This window comes from Haemorhous mexicanus, chromosome 5, assembly GCF_027477595.1.
Source record: "Haemorhous mexicanus isolate bHaeMex1 chromosome 5, bHaeMex1.pri, whole genome shotgun sequence".
Lineage (NCBI taxonomy): Eukaryota > Metazoa > Chordata > Aves > Passeriformes > Fringillidae > Haemorhous > Haemorhous mexicanus.
Genome location: NC_082345.1, coordinates 32,669,447 through 32,681,286, shown reverse-complemented (window position 1 = coordinate 32,681,286; position 11,840 = coordinate 32,669,447). Strand labels below are relative to the sequence as shown.

Below are 11,840 nucleotides of genomic sequence, written 5' to 3'. Positions count from 1 at the left end.
GTGCTGACATTTATTGCTTTTAAGCAAATCACATACTGGAGTGTGACTCATGAACGTTGGAACTGGCAAGCACCGAGGCAATCATGTTGAGAATGAGATCATGATGCAGTAGGTGTGCAGCATTCTCTTTTCAGCCTATTCGCTATCTCATTCTACAGTAATAAAGAAAAAAGTTTCTTTTCAGTCAATAATAAAGACCTTAATGTGCCTTCCAGGGCCCGTGGAAATAATAAAAAGTACATTTCTGCTTCACTAAGAAAGCTTTTGATACATTCTCAATCTCATAAAATACTGAAGGGCATATGACGTATGCACATGAATAAGTCAAAAGGCTCCGTGGTACTCATACCAGAAAAATTAGGAATGTGCAGAGGCTGAGGTCTTATATTTTAAAACACTGGAGAACCAATCTTCATTTTATTGTTTGTAAACCACTTGCAAAGGGATGTTCCTGTAGAGAGAAGGGTGTAACAAAAGGGGCAAGAAAAAGAAATTACATATCTGTACTGCAGAATTAGTCATAGGATTACATCAGTTTAATAATTCAGGAGACATTTTGTACACATACCAGGTTGGCTTGGAATTAACTTAAACTTCAGTAAACTCTATGAATAGTGATTTTAAATTTGAATGCCATGCACGTATTTTTCTACTGAATAATTGCAGAAACTATCACTTTCAGTATTCAGAGCCAGGGTTCTGCTGCTCACGATGCAGGGCTTGTCAATTCTGCAAGCAACAAGCTTTGAAGATAGTCACAGGAACATTTGGATAAACAATCAAGCAGATATATTTGTTCAGCTGTCCCTTCCAAAAAGTACTTACATATCTGCACCACGTTTTTCCTCAATTATGTTATAAAAGCCTCACCTATGTTAAATGTATCCAGACAACAAAGAAAGTATGATAAATGCTATCAAAATTTACAATCTGGTACCTTCATCACACAGACACAGGTCCTTTACAAAGATTGAACTAAATGTATCATTTTCCTCAATGTCATCATGATTCAGGCTGATACTGCCACTTCTACTGCCTTCTTTTTTTCCCTACTGATCCACAAACAGAATGACCTCATGCTGCCTGCAAGCAAAGGAGTTAGACAATAGGCTGCAAATGACAAAGGATGCGGGAAGATAGGAGTTAAAAACTAAATTATTATAACAAAGGCTACATCTAGAGGTGGAACTGCAAAATTGGTTAATATCACTAGTAGAACTTTATAGCATTAGATGTGCACAAGCACCTTGATTTTATTTTGTAGTGAGGATATAGAGTTTTTCACACCTGTAAACAAATACCTAACTTACACACTATAGAATGTGACTGTTACCATAAAGAAGCAACTGCTCTGTGGCACCCATCTAGGGAAGTGTGCTAGGCTCAACCAAAACCGACCTTTGGTTGATTCTTCAGCCACCTGCTTACCAGAAACTGGAGAAACTCGCCTCCTATGTTACAAACTATTGGCATGAATATACAAAGTAAAAAACACCTTCCCTTTATTTCCTGTCAGCCCAGTATCACATTGATTAAAATGTTGCAAACATTCCTTTAGACAGCTACAATTTGCTCTAGAACACAAAAAATCCTGAGAATCTACTCAACTGAATAGCAAATTGAGTCAAGCTGCAAATTCACATACCGAAAAATTAAGGAGAAAAATAAGAAGTACATGTTCCTGTTAATAACAATGTCTTAAGGCATAAAAAGTGAATAAGGTGGATAATTGCCCCCCACCTATGCAAAATTACAATCTTCAGAACACCTGCAGTGACTTGAATTAAATCACAGCCAGCAGGGACTTCAGGATGACCCACTGAAAAATAGTCTAATAATTAAATGTGTGCATATATATACATTTATACAAGAAATTTATATATGTTCCCCTATATACATACAAATAAAACTTTGTTTAAACTTCAGTGCAGAGAAGAAATGTCTTTCCATATTCTTTTTAACATACAAGAAAGTCAGTAACTTTTGCCCAGAAATCTATAAACGCACCAATTATTACATGTTCTTACATTGAACTTTATAGAACATAGGAAAGCAAGGGCACACTGTTGGAAACTCTTAATTGCAGCCAATGTCATCAGATGACTCACTGGTACTAGAAATCTTTAAGCTGATCTGTGAGTTAGAAGATGTAGCCAAGCCTTAGCTCCATGTTAGAACTCCTTAGGTAAGTATTGCTGCCTGGAACCCAACTGTGAATGCTGGGCAGCATCCCCAGCCCTGACACTGTCCTTGGGCATTCCAGACACTGCTGCTCTTTGCATACATTTAAGGCTGCTTCAAGAAGACTGAAGTTCTCCTCCCTTGCATCCTTACCATGCTTACAGGTTCATGTTTATCATTTCATTCAATTACATAATCAGCACTAAGAACAATCACACTGGATTTTACAGTGCCCCAGAGAATCTGAAAGCTAGGGGTTTCCTGATATCTAAAAGGTAAAAGCTACACCTCTCAAGAAAACATTAGAAGACTGTTGCAAGCCATGATGAGACACTGAGCAGCTGACCACAGGAATCACTTCGCTCTGCAAAAACATAATCGACATTCCCTCAGCCTGGGATTTTTCTCATCCTGTATGATCTTATTTCTCTTCCTCATATGTTGTCACCAGTCACTTTCAGTAAAGAAAACCTGGAAACCTGAATATTCAGCATTTCACTTGTTTTCCTTGGTTGTGAGTCAATTTTTTCCTTGCCAGCTTTGCAGTCACGGAATTGCAATACTACAAGGGCAAACATCTGCTGTCAGGCATGCAGCACTACTGCTTGTGTGGATTTCTTCCCAGCAGCTGGGAGGAAACGCTCCTTCTTGTTTAGACAAAAATATCAAATGGTTAGGAAATAAGGAGTTAGGAAAAGATGTATACAAGGTTCACGCTTGAGAAACACAAGAGCATAGCCTTAGCCACTAAGAAAATTCCACTAGACATGAAGTTAACAATAATTTAGATCTGTTCATTTATGGTAAGTCAGCCATTTTACTGTTGACCTACTTTGTATCAGCAATAATTTGTCACAGTGCATTCTCCAACTGCTACTGAAAGAAAGGTTGAAACCATACATTAAGAGCAGAGTGTCAAAGCAACTGATGTTAATTATACCCCGCAATTCCTATGTTGATGAAATTGTCACTGCTAACTATTAATACAGCATTTATTGTCTAAGCCCAGCTTGCTCTACCAACCCCTGAAAGCCACTGAATTAACATCCTGCTTCTCAGTGTTCACATTGGAATGTAAATCTGAAACGTGTAAAAATAACCTCTGCTATTACACCAAGAATGTGTAAATACACATTCCTTTTTTGGGAGAACTATTTATCTCCAGTCTATACATGTTTCACTCTTTAAACTAAAAACAGCCTTAATGTTCTTCAGTCAAGTGGCAGCTTTTGCCAATATAAACTATTTTCTCTTAAAATTATGGCATTAAGTAGAGGAATCTTTGTAAAATGTAGAATACTATTTGATTTATGGAAATTCAGAAATAAGCTTTACATAGACACACAAAAAAGAAAAGCAGCAATGTTCTTTGTTGCATTCATTGCTAACCTGCACAATAACACGAGATCATATTCTCCCAGCATAAACAAGGTTAATTAGAAGGACACCTTATGCGTATTGAGTGTTCATGTTATATGACATCTGCTTAATTTGGTGACAGAAATGTTTACAAGCATCAGCACAAACCAACCACTCCAGAAGCACTAACTGGATTCTTTATGGTTTGCACATCAGTAAACTGTTTTGTAAGGTTCTACTGCTGCAGTACAGTTCCCCCTGCTTCTAAATAATCTCAAGCTTTTCCTTTACCCATTTAAATTAAAGGCAGTCAAAAACATACAGGCTTAACAATATTTAGCCTTCAAAATTGTCATCTCTAAGCTACGGCATGAGACGTGCAACTTGGTATGATCCAAGAAGACTCGTGATAAACACAGAAGACTTTCTTCTCCTATGAATAAGGAATGAAGACTTTCATATCCAATATGAGATACAACAAAAGTATATGCCAGTGATTGTATTTTCACATCAGAAAAGTGCCTCATGTTATTTCCAAATTTTTATGTAGATTGATAGAACAAACCAATAATAAGAAAATCCTGGTAGAGGATTTTGGTAGAGGCCTCTCTTATACAGATCTACTAGAAAATCTTTGCAGAGTCAGCAGAAAAGTGGAAAACTAAAATCAGCATTATTAGCAATCAAATGAGAATCCTCACATCTCTACTCAAACCAAAAATGACACTAAGAGCTACAGGAAGAAAAAAAATTATGGTCCAAATGGCTGCTTAAGTCAGATGTACATCTCCAGAATAAGCAGGAGAAAAACACAACTGCAAAGAGAACAAAACAACAGAGTTTCTTACAGGATACATGTAATACAACTCTGTAGGAGGAGCATCATTACTAAACATAAAATACAAAAGTAGCATCGAGTGGTAGGATCTGATAGCACACAGTAGCACAGTGGAACACACTGTCAGAAAAAAAAATCTGCTCACCTGGCAGAAAATAGAAAGCAACTGTGCACTTTCTAAAAAGATATTCACTGAATGGTCAACAAACCTGAGCAGATTGATCCATCACTCTGAGAAGAGTTGTAACATCAGAGCCTCCTACAGCTGAGACTGCCCTCAGAACAACTACAGGACTATTCAGGGCTCCTCAAGGAAAGTCAGCTAATTTAACTAACGTGCACTGATCAAGCAGGTCTTGAATGTGTTCTCATAGCAAACATTTGCATTAAAATAACAGCCTTGCCTGTTTCGTAATGGCACCTTAGATGAAATTCAAAAGTGACAAGCATTTAGCTTAGTGTGCTGTTTGTTCTACCTGCAACAAAACACAGGATTGGCAACAGCCTGCTCTTACAGACATACTCCACTTCTCTCAGGAGTGAGTCCTTATGCCTTGCTGCCACAGTAGGCTAAGTACTTTCAAAATCAGACAAGGGCACATTGTGTGCACATTGGGGTATATTTAAATTCCAGCTGGAATAAATCCCAGCAACTCTGAGGACATAGGTTGTACCAATTACTAGTTACAGCTGCAGTTAAAAATTATGCCATGAATGAAAGCACCTTACCGTAAAAGGACTAAAATGTTAACGATCTAGAGGAGCAGGCTCACTCTTGGTTCAGTGTCACATGCCAGTCTCACAGATGGAACACTTGCTGCCTCACAAAGCTATGCTTAATTTACCAAAAAGAAAGTACTGACAGCTGATGCTTTCATAATGTGCACAGCTCACGTCAAAGACCAACTATACAGCCACCCCTTCTGATGCTGCTCTTGCTGTGCAGCAGAAAAGACTGCAGGCAGCACCACAATATACCAAGCATGGTTCAGCCAGCAATGAGCTTCATGAAAGTTTAATATAGCTTTAATGCCAAGCTCAATGTTTTCCTTCTACTCAGATACACTTCTGCTGTCTGAGGACACATAACACAACAGAAATTGTGGTTTGAGTACTTCTACCACAAGAATAAACTTCTTGCTTACAGATTTAACAATTTAAAGTGTCATCTTAAAAGTCAGAGAATTTTTAAGATATCAAAACACGAGCCTAAACCTCAACTCTATGCATGAGTTACACCTGTACTTTACTATAACACAGGCTCACTCTGAAGCTTTGGTCATACATCTTTGGTCAGATGCCTACAGAGTCTTTAAAGTTCACTGCTTCAGGAGCACTTACGCTTCCACCAGTCATTGCCAAAAAGCCATAGTGTCAGAGAAGCTCTAGCAATACTATGAAGTGCTGAATATTGCCATACATATGCAGATCATTGTAAAAATCATATTTGTAAAGTTGAACTTTCAAAAACCAAAGGGAAAGAAATTGCCAAAAAAAAGCTGGACAGGTCAGTCTTATGTTTTGCTTGTATATAACCAGCTATATTACAGATCAGCTATATCACAAAGACATGAACTGGAGATATAACACATTACTACTGCCTTATTGTAAAAGCTCATTCATAGTTGAGCAGGAGCTGCAAAGACTCCCGGCAAGTCTGATGCTCAGTTCTCCCATAGCTTGCAAACTTGGCTGGCAAGTAAGGATGGCTGTCTTTTCATTCAGAGCATCAACAGCAGTTCTTGTGACTGAAGTGACCAAGGTGGGTAAGCCTTTTTTATTAAGCACTCACAGAACAAAGTACACAGGAGATAAGGAACAGAAGTCTTGAGTTTTACTCCAGCACTCTGACAAGTGTAAATAGAGTGGGAAGGAATTTCTCCCAGTGTATCTGCTGTGCTGTATACAAATGACATTAGTGTGGTGCTTAAGTGAATCACATCTCCACATCATCCATTAACTATGAATACACATATAAGTATGGGCTTCTTACTTCGCCTCAGCCAACCTTTAAAGTTTGGGAAAAAAGATCAACATACCTTTTGTTGAATCCAATCTTAATGATTTCTAAAGTGAAAATCTTGCATCTGAAGAAAGCAAAAGGCAGCAAGCTGCTCTTAAGGCTAAGGGACACTTGTCCCAACTCTTACTGTGCAGGGAATCCATCAGGTAAGAACTGTGAACTCGCGAGCAAGAAGGTCACAATGGACATTTAGGTTTGCTATATCCTTCATCAGGAAGCCAAGTAAACTTTAATCCTCTGGATTTATTCAAGTCATCTTTGGTGGATGTTTTTTCTGTACCTTTTCCTCATATCCGGGAATTACTGGCCCTGGAGTTATTTCCACATTGACTGATTTTACAGGGTTTAAAGTGACATATACATCGTGTTCCCCTAAACTTCCCAAGCATTTATATGTGAGGTCTTCATTAATCCAGGTCTGTACCAAGTGTTCCCTAGCATCAGGGTGCCACTGATGTACTTAGGCCTTTATAGTAGCTATTTTACTTCTACTGTGAAACAAAAATAATTTAACTGATCCTATGTAATCACGACAAGAGATTAATTAAAATGCCAAGATAGGAAACAATTTATTATAGAGAGAAGAAAAATTTCTCATCCAAAATATAGAAATCTGTACAACTTTGCCACAATCAATATACATGAACTGTACAAATTTACACCAGTTCATAATTTACCAAATAAAAGATGACTAACAAAGTTCACAAAATAGATGGTGGTTTGTGGAAAAGACTTTTACCCAATTAAGAACAAGGAAATTACAAACCAGACCTCCACTTTCTAAAAATAAGAAGTTTACTCAGTCTTAGAAAACTACAAGCTAGCAAATGTACAGATAGCTGGCTGGTGCTAACACCACAGTTCAGACAGTGTCTTTATATGGTCTTTTTAAAGCCTGTTGCCATGGCAGATTCTGATCACTTGCTACTTTTGAGGCCAATGTAAAGATCTGACCATTTCCCCAGGTTATTTTACTATTTTTATCTTATGTACATTTATACATATTTGTAAGTGCTAGGTAAAAGTCTGAAAATTAAAATTTCCAGTACGATGGTGTTCATAAGTCTTGTTACTGAGCTGCCAAAAATGCTAAGAATTAATAAATGTAATAGTGCAAATTTACTCTGCAAGACCTACTGCAGAGAATCACTTTATAAATACAGATCGGGGTTGAAAATTGGTGTAGAAATTAAGTCAGGTGTCTTGGAGAAACTGACACTTCCTAGATCTTCTTACTCCCTAGCAAGCTGCAATCATTTTGACTCACAGGCTATTAAATCACTGAAAGGTACTGTCCAAACTATGGCACTGTCACTTTAAGATACCACTCTAACGTGTGCCAGATCTTCACAGCTGTGACATGGTTTAAATTCCATAATCCATCCCCAGAGGTGCCCACCCAAAGTAAAAACCAAATTTATCCATCCATTTTAAGGTGATCCATCCACAGACTATATCTTAACCTGATACAGTCATCATATTGTAGCTTTTGGAAGGGCTAGTTCTGCCCAAGAGAAGTTCCTCCTTACAGCTTATTCTGCTGTCTACCATTTGCATGTTGGTGTTACTTTGGCTACCTCCTGCTGGTGCAGCTTCATACAGCACACAGATGGAGCCATCCTCTCCAATGCGATAGGACACTTCGTACGGGTCAACCCAGAGAGTGAGTTCGCTCGGAAGAAGCTGAAACAGTTCCTGACTGCTCAATCCAATCCGCTGTGCTGCCTGTCCAATGAGAGGATCCATTTTATGGTTGATCCGGATACATCGGTAACCTGATCCCTTGCATGGCTTTTCTGGGAACCAGTGGTGTTTATAATGTTCTATAAAATAAAAAACAAACGTTATCCTCCTTAATTCCGCACTGAAAGATACATGCGGCGATTGTTGGTCTCTTGCAAATTTCATACCTCAAGATCTTAATAAGCTTATTATTTTAGCATAAAATGACTTGAAAAATCATTATAGGTTTTATTTCTGATGATGATTTACGGAAGTGCAACGTCCCTTGGGAGGCACTCGTACAAAGTTACTGTTTTGTGCTACTGTATAGAGAACAACATCCACCACCAGAAAGGAATAAAAAGCAACTTCCTGGCCTTCAGAAAAACAAATACAAAAATAAAGAAATTATTACATACATAACAGAAAAACTCAAGAGCTTCAAAACATCATAAACCAGATAGGGAAAAAAGACCCTTTCCAACATCCTTTTGAGATCACACCCATGCTTAGCTTCTCACATTCTAAGAACACCCAAAAATAACTAGGGAGGAAGCTGGGCAGCATTTACCGACTGACTCAAGCTGTATTTCACCACTGCTCTTCCCAGCCTATTTTCCATGGCAAGAAACCAAGGACTTCGCTTACCTCAGGAGTTTTAACCCACCCAAAACCCTATCGATCTGAGGGTACTCGTAGCTACTACCGAGCCCACTGGGACGCAGACATGGGATTACAAAACCCACTGGGCAGCGAAAGAACCCACGGTATTTGCTCTTAACCGGGGCTGTGGGGCGGCTAAGAGACGCTTCCAGAAGAAAGGGGAACCGAGACTCATCGTCCACCGATGAATTTTACTTGACCAAAAAAAAAAAAAAAACCAAAAAAAAAAAACCAAAAAACCAGTTTCGGAGCATTTTTCTTTCTGGAAACCGGGCGGTTTGAGCCCTTGGCGCCGAGCTCAAGTCCGGGCTGCTCGAAAGCTTTGTCTACGGAGGCAAGGACGGGAGGGGGGAGCTGCCTGCGCGACGCCCGAGCCCCTTTTGTTTATACCCCGCTCCTGCCTCCCCCACCCGCCGGGGCCGGCTCGGCACGGAGGGTCCCCGCAAGGGCAGAGCCACGGCCGCGGAGCCCCAGTCGCCCCCCGCCGAGGGGCTCCAGTCCCTCGGAGGAGCCGACCTCTTCCTTTCCCCCTCTCCGGGCGCCCGTGGAGCGCGGTGTCGCCCGCACCGCCGCCAGCCTTGCCCGGGCAGGCGGCCCGGGGCGGACGGGGGGGGGTAGCGGCTCCCGCCGCACCCTCCGCCCTCACCTGCCAGCAGCTCCTGCAGGCACTGGCTGAAGGTCTGCAGCTGCCTCTCGTTCATCAGCCCCTTGGTCCGCAGGAACTTGGAGATGAAGCCCACGGCCGCGGCGATCTCACGTATCATGCTGGCCCGGGTGTACAGGGCGGGATGCATGGAGGCGGCGACGGGCGGCAGCCAGGTCTCCGGGGCGGCCGGCGCTGGTACGGGACGGGGCGAGGGGCGAGCGGCGCGGGACAAGACGGGGGCGGCGCGGCTCTAACTGGGCGCGGAGCAGGCGGCAGAGCCCAGATCACATCCCGGGGGCGGCAACCTCCGCCTCCTCTTCCTACGGCAGGGGGGCGGCGGCAGCAGCGGCGGCCGCGGCAGCGCTCCCCGCATTTCCTGCGGCGAGGGACGAAGGGAGCTGACCGCGATCCGCCGCCTCTTATAGCCGCTACCGACCGGAAGCAGCGTCATGGCGCCGGGGGCGCGCCGCCGCCAATCCGGCGATCACACCATCGTGACGGCAGGTGGCGGGGCGGGGCCGGCCGGGGTGGGTGACGTAATCGGCTGTAAACAAATAGAGCCGGGGGCGCGCGCGCGGGGGTCGGCGCAAGGGGCCGCGTGCCCGCGCGAGGGCCTCCGCGTGCCGGAGCGCGCGCCCGCGCTGCGTGGAGCCGTGTGCGCGTGGGGCGGGGCCCGCGCCAGTGCGGAGCGTCCCCGCGCGGGTTTCCGCGCGCGTCAGCGCGGGCAGGGCGCGGCGCGCGGCACCGGCCGGCGGCGGGGCCGCGCGGGAACCCGCGCGAGAGCGGCCGCGCGCTGTCTCCGGGGAACGCGGAGCCACGTCAGCGGCGGGGGCGGCGGGCGCGGCCGTGCGCCGGCACCGCCCCGCGGCAGGGCAGCAGCGTGGGCGCTCCCGCAGCGGCGATCGTTTGTGCGCGCAGGCGGCGGAGGCGACGTGTCTGTGCGTCCTTGCCTTTTCCCGGAGCGCAGGGGCGCGCCGGTGCCACCACGCAGTGCCCGGCGGTCCGGGAGCCGAGCGCGGCGCTCCCTCACGTTTGTGAGCCGTGGCCTTCGGACCGCGTCCCCACCGCCGTCTCCGGCCGGGGGCCTCCGCGCAGAGCGAAGCCTTTGCCGGGCAGCCGGCGGCCCCGGGCCCGTGTGCCAGAGCTCGGCGAAGCCTTCGCACAGGCCGCCATCGAGGCCCCAGCTCGGGCTCTCTGCGGACATCCCAGAGCAGCGTCTGGCCCTCCGTGCGCCCTGCGCCTTCCACGTCGCCCTGTCCCAGGTATCCTGTCACAAAACCTTTGGGGGGAGTGATGCGTCAGCTTGTGACCGCCGAGAAGAGCGTCTGTCTCGGGCCTCCGAGTGCGCTGTCTCCCTTTTTGCTAAACAAAAGGGGAGAGAAAAAAAACGCCAGAAGATTTCTGTTTGGTTAGTTTGTCTTGGTTTTGTTAAAAAACACAAAAGTCTAGCTTCTTTGATAGAAACCTTATTCTTTCCCAGGGCTTTGTGCCCTGCCCCCTTGCAAAGCTTCAAGTGAAATACAGCCTGATGCCTGATATTTGCATGTACAGTTCTTACAGTCAGCGATCAGAAATTAGCCCAACAAAGGCACACACAACACACGATTTCTTTTTCAGTGAAAATAATTCACTAATGAAATCTATTAAAAATATATGTGTAAAACAATTTGAATAAAAGATGAAAGTAAACTTTTTTTTTTTTTTTTTTTTGCTTATCTGGTGTGAGAAATGTAACTTTATAGTGCTTTTTGGTCGTCTCTCTGCACACGGGGTCTATTCTTAATCCCTAGCCTCAGGGGACTCTCTTTGACTCTATACACAAGGGAAACGTTCAAAACACCTTCATAAGATAGTCGGGAAATCTCAAACTCACAGCTTTACTGCATACTAAAAATGTTGGTGTGGGTTTTAGAGCACAGTCCCATCCATTTTCTGCCTACTAACTTCTGAGAATTTACATTACTGATCATGAGCTGACCCTCCATTCTGTGAGAAGGGAAGAGCTGCCAGCCTGGCCTGTGCTCCTCCGGTGCCAGCCATCCTTTCTTCCCAGTGCTTCTGTGGCATATGTGAGGTATATCCAGAGCTGCTGTTTCTGCTCTGTTCATAGGCTGGAAAGTGCTGTGCCCTTTCAAACCTTGAACAGCAGATGCTTCTCTACCCCTTCGCAGCAAGGCCCACTGTCCTTTTGGAAACTGTCACTCACCTTGTGCAAAAGCAATGTTTGAGCATCACAATTACCATAAAATAATTACTGAAAATACTTCAAAAAACAGCAAAAAATAGTATAATGTTTGCACCTTTGCCTGAACCCTGAGTGTTTTTATTTGGGCCACTTTCTCATCTCTTCTGCTTATTTCCATCCAGAATCAAATGCTCAGAAGGAGTTTTAGAAACTCTCAAGTAGG

At 44.0% G+C, this 11,840-nt stretch overlaps 1 protein-coding gene across 1 annotated transcript; it reads right to left on the bottom strand.

The window, feature by feature from the left end:
- Window positions 1-6,945: 6,945 nt before the first annotated feature.
- Window positions 6,946-9,803, bottom strand: BTG1 (BTG anti-proliferation factor 1). Its single transcript, XM_059846808.1, has 2 exons — window positions 9,433-9,803; window positions 6,946-8,224 (listed from the first exon to the last, which is right to left on the bottom strand). Exons 1-2 carry the CDS (start codon window positions 9,578-9,580, stop codon window positions 7,860-7,862), a joined length of 513 nt encoding a protein of 170 aa, XP_059702791.1. The 5' UTR covers window positions 9,581-9,803; the 3' UTR covers window positions 6,946-7,859.
- Between the last annotated feature and the right edge of the window lie 2,037 nt (window positions 9,804-11,840).